Source organism: Helianthus annuus, chromosome 11 (genome assembly GCF_002127325.2).
Source record: "Helianthus annuus cultivar XRQ/B chromosome 11, HanXRQr2.0-SUNRISE, whole genome shotgun sequence".
Classification (NCBI taxonomy): domain Eukaryota; kingdom Viridiplantae; phylum Streptophyta; class Magnoliopsida; order Asterales; family Asteraceae; genus Helianthus; species Helianthus annuus.
Genome location: NC_035443.2, coordinates 7,478,398 through 7,500,926, shown reverse-complemented (window position 1 = coordinate 7,500,926; position 22,529 = coordinate 7,478,398). Strand labels below are relative to the sequence as shown.

At 39.5% G+C, this 22,529-nt stretch overlaps 1 protein-coding gene across 1 annotated transcript; it reads left to right on the top strand.

The window, feature by feature from the left end:
- Positions 1–1,700: 1,700 nt before the first annotated feature.
- LOC110889452 lies at positions 1,701–2,746 on the top strand. The gene has a single exon (XM_022136982.2). The coding sequence runs from the start codon at positions 1,937–1,939 to the stop codon at positions 2,609–2,611; it is 675 nt and encodes a 224-aa protein (XP_021992674.1). The 5' UTR covers positions 1,701–1,936; the 3' UTR covers positions 2,612–2,746.
- Positions 2,747–22,529: the final 19,783 nt, after the last annotated feature.

Genomic DNA, 22,529 nt, shown 5'->3' with positions numbered 1-22,529 from the left:
TCAACAAGATGTAAGAAACCCTAGCAAGGGTTTGAATATCAACAAATCTCCCAAGATCCAGAAGATCTAACACTATCAAGAACAGATCTGCAACTTGAAGCAGACCTACACAAGCAACAACCAAATCAGATCAAAACAGCGGAAATAAGAACGGATCAAGAGCTCAAAGCTCTGATACCATGTAGAAATATATGATTGTAACACAATCACAAACAAAACAACAGAAATAGCGACAAAATCAGGTGACAAAATCTTATTAAACCAACCCAAAATGATTTGCCCCCCTAATACCCAAAGATCTTACAACAGTAAGATCAGATCTTACAAAAGTAAGATCAAATACAGAATACAAAGTACAAAACAGATGATGATGATCATTCACTGATGATCATCAACAATACAGAACAATCTAACCAGAACAATCTCTCAGATACAGATGAGAGATTGTTATCTACGAAACTCTGAATCAAGACTGAAACCCTAGCAGAGCAAGTGAAGCTGATAAAGTGATTACAAACTCAATAATGATCGCATAAGCTCCTTTTATATCTTGTAACATTGAACCTTTCACTTTAAACCTCCAAGTATGCTCCAACATGACAATCAGCCCTCAAAGTTACACTTAAACCCCTGTAGATATTTGTTACAGTAACAAACTCACAAAACCAGTTAAACAATGATCCAACAACTTAAACAATGATCCAACAACTTAAACAACCGTAACAATAATAGGCCCAATATGTGACAACATGTAAGCCCAATATGATGAGAATAACACATATAAGCCCAATGAATGATAGAGTGTAATATACATGTATAATATACATGTATTTCAACAACATGTTTTATTTTTCTTTATAGTTAGGCACTCACAAAACATGAACAACGATATAACCAGCACAATTAACACGTTTCCATGTTGAAACTGTCACAACTCACAAATATTCACCATCCTCAATCTAGCACCATGATGTATCATCGGTTATCATTGCAATGACAAAAGTATGTCACTATATAATATTATTACTATTATTTTAAGAGTTCAATATCATTTTAGTTCTTGTGGTTTAGGTCATTTTGTCAATTTAGTCTAAATGTTTCGTTTTTCGTCTGTATGTCTAAAAAGGTTTCACTGTTGGCATTTTAGTCCACTGGGTTAACTTCATCCATATTATTTTTGTTAACGAGAAGGGCAATTCGGTCATTTTATATGGCGGATTTACACTTCTAGTTAACAGAATTACATATAAAATAACCGAATTGTCCTTCTCGTTAAAATGACAACGGTGAAAGCTTTTTAGACTCACAAACCAAAAATAGACCAAACCCCATGAACTAAAATGGTACGGTGAAAGCTTTTTAAACTCACAAACAAAAAATAAATCTTGAGACTAAACTGACAAAATAGACCAAACCCCATGAACTAAAATAGCATTTAACTCTTATTTGAAACTAAATCTATAAACACGGGCGAAGCTTAAGTAGGGCGGGAGGGGGCGGCCGACCCCCCGAACTTTTCGCTCAGTAGTGGAGAGTATATAGTTTTCGTATAGAAATATTTGGGTATATACGTTTTCGACCCTCGGTTTTATAGAAATATCTAAGTCTAGTGACTTTTGCATCCTTGATCGGAAATCTCAAGGTTCGCCACTGTGTGTAAAAGTTGTTTATAAAAGTTGTTTTTGATTGGTAGATGGTTCTCCCATCATGTAACCCATTTTCTTATATTTTCATTTGTTTATGTTGAGTGTCGAGGCATCTTTCCCACGTCTCAAATGTGTTCTCTCAGTCACGAAGTTAGTTGGTTCTTTTCTTAAAAGTGCTATTATCTTCAACACCAAGTTACGTAACCCAAAACACTTGATTCAACCGTATCAATGAACCCCTTTAAACTTCATTTTCAATAACCATTTTCTAAAGAAAAGCTCTTTCCAAAATGACTACTGATCTCTACTCTGATAATTCCAGCGTCACGACGATGACCGCAAGCCCTCGGATTTCCTTCTCATATGATCTCTCTCAAGAAGAAGCCGTTCCAGTGGAACGGCTTCTTCGATCATGTTCATCGTCTAATGTCGATTTCAACTTCTTCGTCCACGAAAACTCTGATCTCCACCAAGTTTCCAATGCGGACGAGCTTTTCCTAGACGGGAAGATCCTCCCAACGCCAATGAGATCCAAAACACAAAAAAATAAAACTTCGCTGTCACTGTCGCAGCCAGAGAACGAAAAGTCACGCTCTCTGGCTGCGACAGAAGACGAGCGAATAAAACAACAAAATGCTAATAAGTCATTTTGGGGGTTTAAGAGAAGCAGCAGCTGTGGCGGCAGCGGGTACGCTAAAAGTTTATGTTCGATTGTTTCGTTGTCTCGATCGCATTCAATGGGATCTTCAACGAGTTCGAAGCAAACGTGTTCGTCTTCGAAGGAAGGATTTAATCAAAAAAGGCAAGGAAGTGTTCAGAAACCACCACCGTTGAGGAAAACTGGTTATGGTTATGGAAGTTATGCTAAGGGTACAACTGGTAATGGGATTCGGGTCAGCCCGGTTCTGAATTTGGGATTTGGATCCTTCTTATATGGTAATAGTAAGATAAAGAACAAGAAGTGATGCGATCAGTGAAGACAACAGGTAATGATTTGATTAGGGGTTAAACCGCATGAAAATGTATCAACTTCACATTGTCATTGTTTGTATGAGATTACATTTATAAAGCTTGTTTTAATGCATCAGAATTTTTTATTTTTTTAAATAATGTAATAGTGGCGGACCCAGAAATTATTTGCTGGGGGTGCGGATGAGTGGTTCAAGCATATTTTCAGGGGGTGCGGTCAAGTTTTTTGCCTAAAAAATACACTAAATTTGTTTTTTCAAGGGGTGCGCCCGCCCACCCTGGGCTTAATGTAGGTCCGCCAATGTAATGTAATAAAAAATGTTATTTTAATTAACCAACCAATTAGGCAACGCTAAATTAGCATTGCCAGCTAAACCTTAGCTGACAAAATAAATGATGAAAAATGCCAACTGTCTACGAAAATGCCAGTCAAATCAATACACGTGTAAAAGTCCGGCTAAGTTTTAGCTGCTGGTTAAGGCTTAGGACTCGCTTTTATCCGTCAGCTAAGGTCTACCCTGCTTTTATTCGCCGGCTAAAGCTTAAGCCTCGTTTTTACATGCGTTGCTATTTTATTGGTTTACTTGCGGTTTTCAATGTAATTTATGAATGAGGCCGTAGTAATTCCTATGCGTCTTAGCCTCTTAGGCAGTGATGTTTTTTTGGCCAACTCAATTTCCATATCTAGTTTGTTAATTTTCAAAGTTAATAGTATATATTGGGAGAGAAAAAAAGAGAGGTGACTAAAAATCGTCTAATATATTGCATTTAAAGCAATGCGTATAAATGTATGTGTGGTTGTCGCATATGTTCACCTAAACGCTAAGTATTTAACACCCCGGCCCCAGCTATGGATGGTATCATAACATGAGTGTTTAAAAAATACATATGTTTTCCTTGATTTATTACTTCTACACATAATTGGAATTTGAATACTACAAATTAAACTATCACGCATAAAGTGTTTACAATGATTTATACAGTGATGAACAAGTTACACTTCTCGTTGCATTCCATACAAAAAACAGATGTAAAAAATAATATAAAAAATAGAATTGGTTTGTGCTAATCTCGAAAGTTTCGAGTGTTTGTAAGTATGTTGAAGATTGAAATCAGTAGGTGTGGGTTTCGTACTTTCGTATATGCACATGGACCGAAACATGTTATTATCTATTTGGGCTTATCGACTTAGGCCCTTTAATTACCTACATGTTTTTGGACATATCTAAAGAAAATAAGTACTATTTTGATACTTGTTTCACATCGTATATTATAACTAGTTTAGACTAAACGAACTGGGGGTATGAAAGAGTGGCTTTATTTGATATGTGTGTGTCACATCAGCACGTGTCAGAAAAGTGGCATAGTATAAAAAAGGGGAAAGCGGAAGTGGCGTGGTTAGTGGCCTTTTATAAAATAAATGAATAAACAAGAAGAATCAAAACCAACCAATAGCACCCCACGCCGGTGGTGAATTCCCCGCCCTCCACGCCATATCCGGGGTGGTGTTCCCGAAGTGGAGGAGCCTCCACGCCAGTTTTTCACGCCCATTTAGTTTGGTCTTAGTATGATACAGGTTGGACTTGTTTTACATTATTTGCTTCAATTCTATCATTAAAAAAAGTTTACTAACAAATTGCGATACGCTGGTATTGATTTTTAATTAAAAAACGTCGTTTCCTTTCTAATTTACACCCTGTGGTTTACACTAATTGACATTTTTACACCATATTTTGAAAATTCGTCAATTTAAAGATACGAGTAAATTAGTGGCGGACCCAGGAATTTTTTCATAGGGGTGCGGAACATTTTAAAAAATTTTAGGCCCCAAAGTATATAAGTAAAAAAATTGGTTCGTATCGGGTCGGTTCGAGTAACCGATATACCAATGTAAAAGTTACGTGAATTTTTGTTGAAACAATTAACCTTACAAGACTTGACAAACATATTACATAATGTATCAAGTATTCAAGCCCTAGAAATCATAATGTAAATCACACTAAAAATCATCTAAACATCATATACACCATTAAAAAAAAAACCCCAAACATAAGGTCTGATCGTATATAACCCACAAAAAAAAAAGACAAAATATCATCATCATCATCACTAACAAAATATACATATATAACCCACCACAAAATAACATATCATCACTAACAAGAAGCACACATGTCTCTTGCCATCAAAAATTCACTTCCGGTGGCTACCGGTTCCGTCCCACCCTACCAAAAATCAACCAAAAAATCAACAAAAAATTATCAAAAATAACAAATAAACTTACTCGTGTTCGATCGGCGGTGGTATGATGTTCTGATCGCTGGCGTGCGTGCAGGGATGATGGAGTAGTGGTGCACAAATCGGGTTTTTTTTTTAAAAACCGGTTCCGTGTATTGAACTGGGTTCGGGTAGGATCGGGTTTTACAAAATCGGGTTTTTTTAAAAACCGGGTCGGGTCCGGGTCCGGGTTTTCTACCAAAAATGTATACCCTATATACCCGGGTTCGGGTAGGGTTCGGGTCGGATTTTATAAAACCCGGGTATTATAATACCCTATTTCTGGGTTCGGGTCCAGATCGGGTATTCATCGGGTAGGGTTCGGGTATGCATCGGGTTGGGAAAAAACCCGCACCGGGTATTAAAAAAACCCGACCGGAACTATGCTTATAAAATGTATCAAACATAACTCTCAAACATAGACATCAAATCTATTGATAAACAGAGGCACAATTTATAAACAGAGACACAATTTATAGTTCTTCATGTGGTTATTTTTGAACTTTATAAACAGAGGCACAGTTTATTAAATACAAAAACTAATAATGATGGTTGAACTTGGTTCGGATCATTCCTCAATGCCAAATTTTCCCGTCGCTTGACAATGGTGGTTGACCTTGGTTCGGATCATTCCTCAAAAGTTTGCAATACATTGACAGGTGTTTTTTCAACGTCGTGTTCGAATCAGACTTCAACATAGCTCCACAATGAACGCATCGAGCTTTGTTTGGTCCAAACGACATTTTACATAACTCGTAATGAACCCAAACTTCTTGGTTTCGAGTTGTAGGAATAACCTCCACGACGCTTGCTTTGGTAGCCGTAGAACCCACGCCAACGGAAGACGTAGCACTTAGCGATGCCATTTTCGAGCTGTGTTTTCTGATTGTTTTGTTTATTGGTTCGTTCAAGTTCTTGCTGGATAGAAACAATAATATAACCAATTCTTTTTAGTTGTTGTGTATATTAGTTGTGCATTAAAATTCTGCAGTAAATATTCAACCACAACATTAAATGTCCTCAAAACTTGGTAAAACAATTCTGCAGTAAATAATAGGTGTGTATCATTGATGAAACAATGGTTAACCGGGCAGGGTTAACTCACTGGTCTCGTCAAGAAGGGTTAATCCCTTCCTCTCGAGGATCGCTGGCTGGTCACCGGTGGGTTGATCTCCTGCACATGGAAACAAACCGTGACTCGTAACAAGGAGGATGTGGTGGGGGGTGCTCCTTGTTACCACTCTCCGGCGTGAGAATCAGTAGTCTGCTTGGGAAGCAAAATATGATAGTAGTAGTAGTGAGAGAGTTGTGAAGAGATACCTCAAACCTGGTTTGGGGTTGGTATTTATAGCCGATGAGTGAAGGAGGATGTGGATGGATAGACTGACGGCATGCTGCACCTTTGCAGGTGTGTCAGACATGTCGGCCGGGGAGGCAACGCCACGTCAGTCTGTTGCTTACGTAGTCCTGACAGGCGGCTGCCATTGGTGCTACTTGCTCTGTGGTGTCAGTCCCACTTGATGAGTAGACAGGGTGCGGTGCAAGCCGCATCGCTGTCTGCGGTAACTGTAGATGTTCCCGCGTCCTACTCTTCTGATCAAGAAATACGCGAGATGCGGTGCCAGGCCGCATCGTCGGCTGTGGTGACTGTTGCTGTTATCCAGCTTCTCTGTATTGATAGAAGTGTTCACTAGATGCGGTGCCAGGCCGCATCGCTGTGAATACTTCCGTTTTCATACACCAGATGCGGTGCCGGCCGCATTGCTATACCGTTCTCATATTCTAGGTAAGTCCTCCTCCATCACTGGACAGATTGGATTCAACTACTGTGTCGATGCGTTACCGCACGGACATAAGTAGGTTGTTAGCTAGTGGGGGTTTTGATAAGGGTAATGGTCACTCGCGGTCGATGCTGACGCGAGATCTGGGACCATACCCCTTCAATCATCGAACCATAACATTAGTTGTGCATTAAATTAGGTTGACTGAAGCCACTACTAATCAAATTAATAAAATTGTGTTATGCATTTTGCATGTCAGCTATATATTCGAGTATAAAAACCGGGTTTCGGGTATTATAAAAACCGGGTTTCGGGTATTATAAAAACCGGGTTTCGGGTATAAAAAAACCTGGTACCGGGTTCGGGTTTTAGATCAAGTATGCATACTCGGTCCCTACCCTCTGGGTAGGGTCGGGGTCGGGTTCGGGTATAGAAAACTCGGTTTTTATAATACCCGGTTCCGGGTTTTTTTCCGGGTCCGGGTTTTTTGTGCACCACTATGATAGAGAGTGGGAGAGAATATGTAAGAATTTTGGGCTTGTTTATTTTATTTTAGTTTCAAATATTTTTGATTTGTTGGGTTTGTTTATTGGGCTAAGACTTAGGAGTTAGCTAGTTAAAGGTATTGGGTATTTAGGTTTAGTTATTTAGGTATTAAAAGTTATATAATTTAGGTAACGTTTAAAAAAAAATAAGAGTTTCCTAAAAAAAATTTAAAATAAAAATTGATAACACTTTTTACCTAAGGGGTGCGGACGAAAAAATCCAAGGGGTGCGGACGGAAAATTCCAAGTGATGCGGACGAAAAATTTCAAGGGGTGAGAACGAGATTTTCAACGAAACTTAACACTAATTTTTTTTTTCGCAGGGGTGCGCCTGCCCACCTTAGGCTAGCTTTAAGTCCGCCACTCGAGTAAATATGTCTTTTCTAAAAGCGTTTTTTTTATAAACGTCTTTCGATGATTGTTCGTTTATGTTCATCCTTTTTATATATCATTTACTTAAATTTTCATTTGTTTAAAACTGTTCGTTTGTATTCTCATTGAAAGACGAGCACTTTCTAGATTGGTATTCTCGTTCAAAGTAATCAACCATTTATTTATTTATAATCTTCAATTATTTAATGCTTTAGAAAAAATGAACATTTTGAAAAAAAAAGTTAAAAATGTTATAAACCAGACATTTTAGGCCCAACTCATTACTTATAGCTTTTTGTGTTTATAGTTATATTTATCTATATACTAGGTTATAACCCCGTGTATTACACGGGTTAAATAAATAAAAAATCAAATGGTTAATAACAGAGATTTAATAATTAAAAAACAATATTTTAAGACACTTTTCTAATATCCGAACAAAATTTTGTGCCATGTATGATCAAAACTTGTGATGTTTGTCAAGTTTATAAATATGAAAGCATTTGAACCATCGATTAGAAGACAAATGTATCATCTACTTTCTCATGAGTTTTAAAAGTCATGTGAACATACATTTAATAACCTTAAGTTTTAGTTAAATAACAGTGGTCTTAATTTATTAGTTCTTAAAAATTATTGAAATGTCGAGATTAGACATATAGCAATAAGCCAATTAGATAAACTTATAGCTACAAAATAATATTTAACTTAATTAGATAAGTATAAATATTGATAATTATATATAACTTTAAAATTTAAATATCTGGACGTGAGTTGCATCTTAAATGAATGGTTATTTTTTGATAAATTCATTAGTATGATAAATGTAGTTATTATTCTTCTTCCATTTTAAATTACGATTTTGGCCCATATGGTTATATCACTTTTACCCTTTTAGCCCAAAAAAGAATTTTTTAACCAACATCAAATGTTAGGGGCCAAAAGGTTTAGAAAAAAAACGTTAGGGGCTCAGATGTTAAAAAATTTTTTTGGACTAAAAGGGTAAAAGTGATATAACCATAGGGGCCAAAATCGTAATTTACTCTTAAATTAAATAAATAATTTGTTAAGCAAGAAAATCGTTCCCTCCACTCTCGTTATGAAAATGCTCGATATTTGTTTCAATTATTAAGATATTTTATGGAACTTTATCCGTTATTTCTTAAATGTTTAAATTAAATAATAATTATCGAAAATTTATAAAAAGTAATCGATTTACATGTAGTCATTCAATGTGATCCTATATTTGATACATGTGATGTTATCCTATTTTTTTTTATTTCGTTAACATTTTATATAATATATATTATTAAATGAAATAATATTTAGGTTGAAGGTTATATATAATTAATTAGAATAAATTAAATTAAAATAATAATTATCTATAAGAGATGGTCTAATATGATGACAAGTGTCCCTAAAGTGGTTTCTTTTATTATATAGTATAGATAGATTGTAATGCTGAATAGAATGAAGAAAAATAATTCAGTTTATCTCTATTTCTCTTTAGTTTTTATCAAAAAAAAAAAAAAAAAAAAAAAAAAAAAAAAAAAAAAACAAAAACGAATGTCTTTAAAAGAACAGTTTAAGAACGAACGATTTAAAAATAAAAGCTTAAAAAACAAACGATTGTAAAAAAGATGTGTATAAAAAAACAAACACTATCTGAAGATACACGATTATTTGTATGTTTATAACTTATAATGTGCTTTATTTTGTAAAAACACAAAATAATAAAAGTATAAAAAGATGTGTTTATATTTTGTAAAAAAACAAAATAATAAAAGTACTTGAGCAATTACACAAGTAGCCCCTAATATCTAAAAAACAAAAACTTTGTAATTTACGTAGGGTGGGTCTATTCGCACACGCCTTTTGTCTTTTTGCACATCTAAAGCGCCGCGCTATGGCCAAAGCGGGGCGCTTTGGTCTTGGTCAACAGACCAGTACTGACTTCTGTCAGTCCTTGTCTGTTGACCAAGACCAAAGCGCCCCGATTTGGCCATAGCGTGGCGCTTTGGATGTTTTTTTTACACAGAAAGGATGTGGGTTGATGTGGGTTAGTTTGGTAGGGATTTTTGGTTGGATTAGTTTGGTAGGGATTTTTGGAGGAAAAAATTTTATTTGAGTTTTATTACATAAAATTCATAGTTGTTTTATAATTACGTCATTACGTCATTATTTTTATAGAATGTATATAATATAAGTTCTTAACGTTGTTTATTTTGTTAAATTAAACGAACACGTTAAATAAAATGTACAGAAAGCCATAAGAATTAAACGTAAACAATCCAGAACCAACGTGATGTAAATAGAAGATTAACTGCAATATATATATATATGTATATCAGTTTGTACATACAATACAAAACAAAAAGGTACAACTGAGTACATAATACATAACAAAACACTAAACAAACAAAGTAAGGTACTAATCCTCGTGCGGTGGGGACGGTGGGAGGGGAAGTGGAGGCAACGCAGCGAGCTCTCGTAGATCAACGAGCGTCTGGACGATCCAGTCAATGCGTGCGCCCTGACGTCTGAGGAGCCGGTCGAAGTCCCGAGCCACCTCACGCGCTGCCGGAGGCAGGTCAGCGTAAACGTGCTGCAGGTACTGTGGCGGCTCAGTAGCTGGCTGAACTGGTGGTACCGGGATCTCCTCGACCTGCTCCTCCTGAGCCGGATCCTCGAATACAGGCTGAGCCTGAGGCTGAGCCTGAGGCTCGTCCTGAGGCTGATCGAGGCCCAGAGCCTGTAGCTGAGCCTGCCGAGCGGCCTCCTGAACATGAGGAGGGGCTAACACTCCAGGCCTCACCTCAATAACAGCCGGGATAACCTCCGGCAACACCTCCGGCTGCCAAATCAGCCCGTCACGACCCTTGAACCTCAGACCAACATCAAAGGTACGGGTGATCTGCATGCTGGATACTGACGCGCGGCCCAACCTGGATGACGGGATCGGATCGGACAGCAGCGGATCATGCTCGGGCACGATCCCTAGCGAGCGTGCAATGGCCGTGATGTATGAGCCAGTGTGCAGCTGCCCGCGGAGCTGCCGGTGGTATGCTGTGGCAAAGTAATCTGCCAGGCAGGCTGCTAGATCGCAGGGCTGGCGGCGCAGTAGGCAGTATAGAAAGAAAAGGTCACTGAGGTTGACCTTCTCCTTGCTGGAACCCCGCGGCACGATAGTGGACGCGATAACATGGTGCAGGTATCGGTAAAAGGGGTCTCTAATGGTGGTGGCCTTTTGCCAGGATTTCCCAAAGGGAGCCCTGGAAATGGCCCTCCAGAAACTGATAAGCGTCTGCCTGTCCATCATCCTAACCACCTGCGTATATAAATCAGTATCAAGCTCAGGCTCTGTATACAAACCTGTAATGACAGCAAACTCCCGCACTCTCATCTGAAACTCCTAACCGGCGAGACGGAATGTAACCTCGTGGACTGGAAAATCCGGGTCCTCCACGTAATCCGCCGGATTCGGCGCGTATGTAAACGTAGAAAGAAACTCGACCGTAAACTCAGGGTACGAGTCCTCCATCGCTAACTCAAATAGGCGCGACCAAGGAGTATCTAGTCCAACTATATCACGCGCCCGCGCGACCTCTCCCACGGTATCCAGCAGCTCCCAGTCTATCCCAACCTGCTCCCCAATCTGTATGGTGCGCAACCTAGCGCATCTCCCCCTCGCCCGTGACCCCTGCGGAAACTGCAGGTACGGACATGCCGGCTCTCCCTCGTCCCCCACCTCTCCCTCAGCCTCCATATGCTCAATCTTGTCATCGGAGGAATCCATCCCTGCACGTTGAAAAAATGCTCAATCTCAATCTCGTCATCGGAGGAATCCATCCCTGCACGTGTGAAATTGCCCCTTGTGTGTGTGTTTTTTGTTTTTGGGTGAAGTGGGGGAGAAGCTGCCCCGCTTTAGTATAAACGAGGGACCGAAGCGCCCCGCTATGGCCATAGCGCGGCGCTTTGATGTCCAAAGCGCCTCGTTTAGGTCAAAGTGCGGCGCTTTGGTCCTTTTTTATTTTTGGAAAATTGTTTTTAATTCACAAACGCGTCTATAATAGTCTAAAATTTACGCTTTTTACATTAAACATCATTTTTTAATATATATGGACTATACGGCAAGTTCCGGATCAAATCGGTTACGTGTGATGTCATATTCCATTATATCGCATCATTTTGGTTTGAAAGCACAAGGACTCCTATGAGTAGTGTTATGTGTATCAGCCGCCTACCGTAGATGAACATTACGTATTTTTTCATTAATTGTAGTATTATGATGTATTTTGTCATTTTGGGTCGTACAAGTGCGTATTGAATCTGACTGGGTCGTGTCGGTGACATTCGGTTTTTGACGTGATGTAACGCATATATTGAACAAACACAAACGTGATTATTATTAAACACATTTAAGATACATCGTGAACATATGGGGTTACATTAAGGTCAAGGGGACGATACGTAAGCATTTCGTACGCGTTGATCTGATCCCTGTATAATGTATGCCAGGCTGCTGCGCGCTCTGTTCTATTCGCTCTCCAGAGTAGGTTTGGGGGAGGCATTGGATAACAACCTCCAAGCTCTACATGTATGAAATGCCCATCGTCGACGAACACAACCGCAACCACCAGGGGAGGTTGCTCAGCTTCGTTTGGCCCGCCCAGCAGAGGGAAAATTGTATTGCTCCCATGAATGTCGAAGGTGTGAACAATCACACCGTATCGTTGGGCAATAAGAAACCCCGTCTCAGGCATCGTCATGTAATTTTCGATACCTGCTCGTCCCACCCCCTTGAAATCGATCTGTGTAACCAACGCATCATAATGTCCTATGTTTTCTGGATCGAAAACCTGCCTCCAAAGCGATTCGTTCATACGTAACTCCTTTAGAAGTTGTTTCCGGATCATCAAATATGAATTTTGTTTCACTCCTAACCCAACAGCCACCGATCGAAACCCACAATGACCATCTGGTTTCACGTCCTTTATTCTAACGATGTATGGATGGATCACTTTGGGAATCTGAGATGCGTAGTTGCGGATCGCTATATCTGTCTTAGGACCGAGCTTGATCATCGGGAAATCAGGGTGTAGCTTGAGCGGTTTGGTATTCTTTTCTCTTCTAGAATCTTCAGGTGATATGTACGAGCTGTGACGGGGAAGATCGTCTGAGGCCTCGACCCAAGTTTCTTCTGACGGAATGTAAGAGCTTTTTCTAGCGGTTTCAGCCTTTCTTTCTTCCTGCGTTTTCAATGTTGGGCGACCACGAGTTTTCTTCAGAACAGCAGGAGGTTTTTTGTTATTGTTCCCTGGATTGAGGATTTGCTGAAACTTTTCAAAGAAGCTCCTTTTCACTTGAGGGGTGTTGGATCGATCTGTTGTTTCAATTTTTCAAATTCCGCGTCTACATCGATATCCTCTATGTTATTCCTTGCAGGCTTGAAGTCAAGCTTCTTCCAGAACACGTCTATGTGTGTGATCCGGATTTGCTGACCTGTGGATGAAAACAAATTAGGTGGCAAAATCATACCGAGAAAGGTCAATTATAGTATATTAATTACCGTTATTTTCCATCTTTTCCAAACGACAGGCACATGGCAAACCACAGCTAGTAAAAAGTTGGCAACCACAGCTTGCACCGTAGGCTCTCAACCCGTCTTCCTTACGTTTTAGTTCCATACTCAAAAGCTCAATCGCATATATCGAAACCTTTCTGAGAATATATGCAAGCATGGGCTGATTCTTGTGGTGTCATCACTTTTCGGAGGCTTGTTTCAAAGCTACTTCTAATCTCGGCGTATTGTCTATCAACAACATGATCAACATACAGTACAAGTTTATCCAGTGTGTTGCGATGACTTGGAAAGTGACTTTTTAATGTTGCATGCATGCCCTCAACCCTGTTGGTCGTAGTTTGGTGAAAGTTGATAGTTTTGTTAATCCAGCAAGATACAAACTTTTCACGGTACGGATCCAACCAGGATTTCTTCAAATAATCAAAAACCTCTAAAATTAAAAAACGTAAATAGTCAGTTTTTGTTATTATATAAAATTTGAACATAATTATGTAAGAAATACTCACGTTCACAGTCATCTTCTTTCATCTGTGCTTCAAGGTTTTCCAAGTTATACCTGTATATTTCCTCGGTCGTAGACTCGCACAATATCCAAAATGTACGTACGAATTCTTTCCACTCCTTGTCAGAGAATTTCTTCTTGCTGTTCTTATTAATATTTTGTTGAATATGGAACCGACAAAGATACTTATGTGCTTTTGGAAAAACTTGTTCACACGCGTTCATTAGCGCAAAATCCCTGTCTGTTAAAATCACGCGCGGTTCCATACATCCTGCCAGCATAGACTTGATCCTCTGCAACACCCATAGGTAGTTCTCTGACTTCTCAGCGGAAATTACCGCACAAGCAGCCGTAAACGATTTGTTTGTCGACGTCATGCCTACGACCTGAACAAATGGCAGGTTGTACATGTTCGTTTTGTAGGTGGCGTCAATCATTAGCACATGCGGGAAGGCACACCACATAGTGAATGATTTTTCGTGAACAAAGAAGACATCTTCAACTTCGTTCGATATCTCATTCGTGCGCATGTAATAAGTGTAATTTTTTTCGATAAGAATGTTTTCAAGTTTTTGCATCGGAGACTTACCGACATTTTTTTCGGCGTTGATCTTCTGAACAGTGTTGTGTATATCTTTCGGAATAAGCTTTCTAGCTGGATTGTTTTTTGTCAGCGTTCGCCAGATACTTTGGTTGGGAATATCTTGCTCTGCCAACTCCTTAACCAGTTTTTTGTCCTCCGAAGAAAGCCTTCTCGCATACGCGTGACCCTCGAAGTTTTCAATAGGAGTGTGGTTATGCTTCGCCTTCGTCACCTCGATCCTCCAAACACTTCCGGATGATTCCGAAAACCCGATCATCTCGAACGGGCAACCTATTTTCTTGCTACCCGTTTTCCTCTGTGTAGCTATACTCTTATGCTCCCCACCAAAAGTACATTGAAACCAAATCTTGTAATTCTCTCCTCTTTTATTCGACCTCTTAGTCATAATGAGGTAACCATTGTCTTTTGCTGTGTCTTGTACCCAACGCACCAACTCTTTACGTGACGAAAAGGTCTGCGTTGTATCAAACGGAAATGTAACCGGGTAACAACCTTCCTCGTCAACAGACACATCCTCCGGCTCACCATCGTCACCGAGGTTCGAATAGACTTGATGTTCAAAGCTCTGTTCACAACCGTAACTCTGGTTTGGATAACACTCCTGCTGTACAAAGCTTTGCTCGCCACCGTAACCGAAATTCGAATAACCTTGTAAGCTCTGTTGACAACCGTAACTGTCGTTTGGATAACAGTCCTGCTGTACAAAGCTATACTCGCCACCATAACCGAAATTCGAATAACCTTGTTGTGCGTAAGGGTCCTCCACAGGGGTATTCAAATCCAGCTTCACCGTGTTATCACGATAACGAATGCCAGATACAACCTCTGTCTCCCTCAAGTTGGACGAGACCGGTTTCTCATACGAGTCAGAAATAGTGGTCCCCTCGTAAGAATCAGGAACAACTGACTCGTCAGAATATTGACCGAAAAGATAGTTGCTTAACCACGACATCGTTTTTTCAAGACATGTAACTAATAGAGCAAAGAAAATCGACAAAAAACAAATCACCGAATGATGAATGTTGAGTCTGAGCAGGGTTTTAAAGTGAACATTTGGGGTCGAAGCGCCGCGCTTTGGCCATAGCGCGTCGCTTAGGGTTCACGGGACAACTGAAACCTCGTATCACCTTTATGTCACTGCAATGTCAGTCAGCCAGTCAAACCTCGTATCACCTTTTGTCGACCTAAGCGCCCCGCTTTGGCCATAGCGCGGCGCTTAGGGGTGTGAAAATTATTTTCTGCGTGTGTAATTAGCATGACCCTTTACATAAACAACTCCTGAGGTGTAAAATGACCAAAATACTCTTGCACTTAACAAAAAAAAATAAAATAAATAAAGTTATCATCAGGGCCTAAAACTGTTACAAAATCAGAGTCTGATGTATCAAAAATAAAAATTTAGGCTAAAAGGGTTAAACTAGTTAAACCTCAGAGACCAAAATAGTAATTGAAAATTTAACTGCAAATAGAATGTACAGAAAGAAGACTACTGACTTGGATGTGATGGTGAGGGTGGTGTTGCGGTGGGGACAATCCAACAATGGAGGGGTGACAACGATGATAGTCATGTAAGTGATGATGTGATTGATTTGACGGTGATAAGAGATGAGAGAATCAAGTTTCGTTGGATTTTTTTAGTTTATGGAAGTGTTGTTGAATTGCTTTGAAAGATTTTGAAGCAATAAATTCGAACTTTAATTTATATGTTATCATGAATTCTATGAAAAATGATGCCATAACGTTTGAAGTATTCAGTATTCTTAATGTTCTAATTGCAGGATGGTTCTAGACAGTGGTAAGTACAAATTATGAACTTGATAATTCGCTTTTGAGAAATTATACAATTCGTCCCAAAGTGCGTGTTGTGGATTAATAACTAAGTTTTCTATTAGCTAACAAAAAGTGTTGCCACATGAGTGCTAACTTAGCATGACGCTATTAACTAAATTATCTGTTAACTAGCTAGGTTTTGTGACCGCAGTGGCGGACACATAAAATATTTTCAAGCGGTGCGAACGAGAGGTTTTGCCAATTTTTCAAGGGGTGCGATTGAGATTTTTCCCTATAAAATACATTAATTTCTTTTCAAGTTTTTTTTTGAAATGTATATTTTATTCACACAACACAGCCACAAACAGGTTGCACCGAAACAAGAGAAGGAGAAATTACATCAAAGAAAAATTACACCACCTATCCCATGACACCCTATTGTTTTTTACTCTATGTTTATACCATAAAAAATCAACTGATTTAATCTCTTGAATTATACCGTTGATCTTCACTTCCACGTTTGAGAATCTCTTATTATTACGAGCCTTTCATAAACATCAACATGCCACAATGATAATACCTTTCAGCGCTTCACTATCCTTTATACCCAACCCGAAATGGTTATGAACTTCCACAAGATCCTTGATAGAGAATAGGATTAAAGGACATACTTTACACCATGTACTTATGTAGTTCCAAATTGCAGTAGCAACATAACAAGAACAAAATAAATGCTCAGCTGATTCATCCCGAGCCACCTAGGGCTCTACCTAGGTCCGCCCCTGGTTGTGGGTTAACTACACTACAATCATTTAACAATCATTATTAAATTATTTATATTTATTTAATAAAAGATTAATAATAAAATACATTTAAAAACATAATGTAACACCCCGAAAATATAAAACTTTATATATTAGAATTATAAAACGTTAAATAAACAAGAACAAACTAACTAGGAACAGATAACCTAGTTAGATATGAGTCTTGTGATGCCAAATAAATGGATGGAACTCCTAAATAACAAATAAAATAATAAGTAGAGGGACCTAAGTTGTAAAGCTGGAAACCTTAACGTTTAAACTGAAATAACCACACCAACACACACTTTAGGTGTGTCTGGTCGATCAAGAAGTAGGGGGCGAACAAGAGCTCCTCTCCAAACCCTAGCTTTCACTAAAATTGATCAATTGGAGGTTCAATTCAGTCCCAAATCAAATTCTAAACACGAAATCGTGATCACCTCGTCAAAGGGATCGTAAGGTATGCCAAATTAGGTCATTTTGATTCAACTCAAAATTTCTAGCATATGATAGAAATCGAATGTTTAGCTTAATTCTGTGATGTATTGATGAAATTAGAGGAGATATGATGTCTAGGGATAAACCCTAAGATGAATTCTTGTTAAAACCTTGCATGATAATTGTGGGTTCATAATCACCATTTTAGGTGATTAATGTGTTAGTAGAAACTTGATAAACACTAGAATTATGATTCTTGTTCTAGTGTAACCTGAGTTTTAGGAGGTAATCTCTGAAATATGAATGTTAAATTTGTGTAAATTGCATGATTGAAGTTGAATTAGATGAAGATTTCAAGTCATGAACTTGGTTTTGTTTATATGGTAATCTGACCCGCTACGTGTTTGTTGAAATGCCTAAGTGGGGACTAATATGCTAAAAATCGGATGAAAACGCATAATTGACTATTGTGGCGATTTATATGTTAATAATTACAAATAAAGGGGTTCTAAATTTAAGTTGAATTGACCTCTTTAGGCAAAGAATCCGGATCGTCAAACGGACAAGCCGGAGGAGGTGATACGCGTTTGAAGGGTGTGCTCTAAAGGTACGTGACTTTAGTCCATTCGATACTAGAACTCGTTTATAAGCATTGTAATTATGTCAAGACTAATTTTTAAGTGGTTTTGACTCTAGGTACAAATGGGGTCCTTCCGGATGGTGTTCAAGCATGCTATCAAGAACCGAACACTAATTTTTGAAGCTTCCGCGTTAACTTAATCTTGTCTAGACAATGTTTTGATGTAAATGATTTGCTACTCTTGTTATGAATGTTTTAAACTAGTCGGTAGTTGACTAGTAGGTGTTACTTTGAAACTTTTATTTTGTACTTATGTTAAACCAAGGTACTTTATATATAAAATTTAGTATCTTTTATTATATAAAATTAGAAATTTAAACGGTCGTTTCAAGTTGGTAATCAGAGCTCAAGGTTGTTAACAAAGTGTGTTCAGTTCAAGCTTGATCAAGCATCCGGTAAGAGTTAATTGTTCTAAGTAGAGTTACTAAGTATAAAAAGGGAAAGATGAATAGATATGCATGGGAAGAGCGTGTTAACACACTCAAACCCGGAAAGTGCATTAAATAAGAGTGGTGAAAACAAGTTATGAACTTGAATAAACCGAAGTAAATAAACCATATGCTATAAGTGAAATGTATAACTCTCGATGTAAACATTTCAGTTTAAAGATGATGGATAGAGATAATGATGATGCGATGCCAAGAGTCACCAAGCAAATGAGAGAAGCGATTGCTGAGGAGGTAGGAAAAGCAATCGAAAACAGTTTGTCGGGTTTCATCGATAAAATCCAAAACACGGTATTATCAGTGGTGGATGAGAGAATCAAGAAATTGGAGGATAATACCAATTTAGCAAAGGAAAAGTCGGGAGGACGAAAGCCTTGTTCATATAAAGAGTTTATGGCGTGCAAACTGCCAATTTACAATGGGGAGGTTGATCCGATAGTATGCCAACGGTGGCTAAGCGATATGGAGGGAGTATTCGAAAGGACCCATTGTGATACAGATGACTACATAGCCTATGGCACAGGTCAATTAAAGGGTCAGGCGAAAGACTGGTGGGATAACAAGAAGAAAGAAATTGGAAGTGAAGCGGCTAAGACTATGACATGTGATGAGTTTAAGATGCCGTTTCTTAAACACCATAGTCCCAAGGCAGTCATTAACAAAATCAAGGAAGAATTCATGCAGCTTCGACACAAGGGTGAATCTATCGATAAAATCACGGGAACATTCATGGATAAAATGAAGTTTTGTGATGAACCGATAACAAACGAAGAGCAGAAAATATATTATTATTATAATATGTTGAGCGCCGAGTATAGGGAGTTTATGACTCCTTCAAAGTATGAGACCCTCACCGAGATTATAAACGTTGCTCGGGAACGGGAGATAGAGTTGAAGAAACAGATTGAAAGAGGTGAAAGAAGGGCGCAGGTAGTTAATCCAAGCCCGACGAAAAAGGCGCGCATGACCGAATCATCGAAGAAACAAGAAGGAAGAAGCAGGTCACCAAACTGCAGGGTATGCGGGAAAGGGCACAAGGGTGAGTGCCGGTTTAAGGACAAACCGTGTCCTATCTGTGGGAAAACAGGGCACACGGCTGCGTTGTGCCCGGGGAAAGTGTCGATATGCTATAAATGTTATCAGCCGGGTCACAAGAAGTCTGAGTGCCCGGAGTTGACTGGAAAGAAAGAAGGCAAGGATACACATACTGAAACACCAAGAGCAAAAGCTAGATCTTTCCAATTAACAGTAGCAGAGGCGAAAAGGGAACCCGATGTGGTTTCAGGTATATTTTCTATAAACTCAATTCCCCCACATGTGTTATTTGATACGGGTGCGAATAAATCCTTCATTTCGCATGGATTTATTCGACATCCTTCCTTTGTACTAACAAAATTACCTATGCCATTAGAGGTAGAACTAGGTGACAACAAAAGTTTCTTTGTGTGTGATGTATGCCAAGATTGTAAGATAGATATTGACGACGAATAATATTCAATAGATTTGATCCCGATCTCGATGGGAGAATTTCAAGTGGTTGTCGGGATGGATTGGTTATCCCGACATCACGCAAAAGTGATGTGTTTCCGCAAGGAGATAAAATTGACATCTCCAAGTGGAAAACACGTTACCATTTATGATGAAAAAGGGGGTAATCCCGTTATGTGCACAATGCTAAAGGCTCACAAACTCATGAGGCGAGGGTGCAGAGCATTCATGATATATGCAAACGAACCGGATAAAGAAATGCCAAAGATTTAAGACTTACCGGTAGTACGTGATTACGTCGATGTATTTCCGGAAGATTTACCAGGACTACGGCCAGAACGGGAGGTGGAGTTCGGAATTGAATTGATTCCGGGCGCAAAACCTATGGCCAAGGCGCCGTATCGGCTCGCGCCATCAGAATTGCAAGAGTTGATGTCCCAAATTCAAGACCTGCTTGACAAGGGGTTTATTCGGCCAAGTGTGTCTCCATGGGGCGCACCGGTGCTGTTTGTGAAAAAGGAGGATGGGAATATGCGCATGTGTATCGATTACCGGGAGTTGAACAAACTCACGGTGAAAAATCGGTATCCGCTTCCAAGAATTGACGACCTATTTGACCAATTGCAAGACGCTAGTTGGTTCTCCAAAATCGATCTTAGATCGGGGTATCATCAATTAAAAGTCAAAGAGGAGGACATACCGAAAACGGCATTCCGCACACGGTACGGGCATTACGAGTTCCTCGTAATGTCCTTCGGATTAACAAATGCGCCTGCGGCCTTCATGGATCTCATGAACCGGGTTTGAAAGCCGATGCTGGATAAGTCGGTAATAGTATTCATTGATGACATTTTAGTATATTCAAGGGATAAGGCAGAACACGCCGGTCATCTAAGTGAAGTATTGGAGACGCTCAGAAAAGAGAAATTGTATGCAAAGTTTTCAAAATGTGCCTTCTGGTTACGAGAGGTACAGTTCCTAGGGCATGTCATTAGTGCAAATGGGGTGTTAGTAGATCTGTCGAAAATAGAAGCAGTGGCGAGATGGAGTCCCCCAAAGAACCCTTCGGAGATCAGAAGCTTCTTGGGGCTTGCGGGTTATTATTGGAGATTCATACAGGATTTCTCCAAAATTGCTATGCCGTTAACCAAACTAACCCGTAAGGACGAAAAGTTTATTTGGGGCGAGGATCAAGAAAGGGTGTTCCAAACGCTTAAGGAAAAACTAACCCATGCACCGGTATTGTCATTACCGGATGGAACTGATGATATGGTAGTTTACTTGGATGCATCGCATTCGGGGCTTGGCTGCGTTTTGATGTAACGAGGCAAGGTTATAGCCTACGCCTCGAGGCAGCTAAAGACTCACGAAAAGAAATATCCTACGCACGACCTCGAGTTGGCAGCGGTGGTGTTCGCCTTAAAGATATGGAGACATTATTTGTATGGGGTAAAATGCACTATCTTTACCGACCATAAAAGCTTGAAATATTTCTTCGATCAGAAGGAATTAAACATGAGACAGAGGCGGTGGTTAGAAATTGTCAAGGATTTTGATTGTGATATACATTACCACCGGGGAAAGGCTAATGTGGTGGCTGATGCGTTGAGCCGAAAGACAGATTATATGCCAATTCGAGTGCGATCGATGCAACTAATTGTGACATCGGGTTTGCTTGAGAAAATCCGGGAATCTCAAACTGAAACAATGAAGGAAGAAAATGTGAAAAAGGAAAGAATAGTTGGCCAGTTAAAAGACTTGGCGGATGGTAACCAAGGATTGAAAACTCGATTTGGGAGGATTTGGGTTCCAAATTCATGTGGAGCGAAGGCGCTCCTACTTGACGAGGCCCATAAATCTCGTTATTCGATCCATCCGGGGGCAACCAAGATGTATAATGATTTAAAACAAAACTATTGGTGGCCCGGAATGAAAAGAGATGTTGTGAAATATGTGGAGAAGTGTTTGACCTGTTTGCAAGTCAAAGCAGAGCACCAAAAGCCGTATGGTAAACTGCAACCGTTGGATATCCCAGTCTGGAAATGGGAACAAATCACAATGGACTTACTGACCAAACTGCCCAAAACCAGCCGCGGGTTCGATGCTATATGGGTAGTTGTGGATAGATTGACGAAAAGTGCTCACTTCATTCCGATTTGTGAGACTTATATGTCCGAAAAGATGTCAGAAGTATATACTAATGAAATAGTGGCACGTCACGGAGTACCGCTATCTATTGTATCCGATAGAGATACTCGGTTTACTTCAAACTTTTGGCGCGAATTCCAAGAACAAATGAGAACTAAGTTGTTCATTAGCACCGTGTACCATCCACAAACGGATGGACAAAGCGAAAGAACAATACAGACGTTGGAGGATATGTTACGGGCATGCATTATCGATTTCGGGGGTAGTTGGGATGTCTGTATACCATTGGTCGAATTTTCATATAATAACAGTTACCACGCAAGCATCGGTATAGCTCCGTACGAGATGCTTTACGGTAGGAAATGCTGAACCCCGGTGTGTTGGGGTGAGGTTGGTCCACGTGAGCTAGCCCATAAGGACGTAGTCCGGATCACGAACGAGAAAATTGACTTGGTCTGAGCTCTCTTGAAAGCATCTCAGGATCGACAAAAGTCTTATGCGGATAAACGAAGAAGA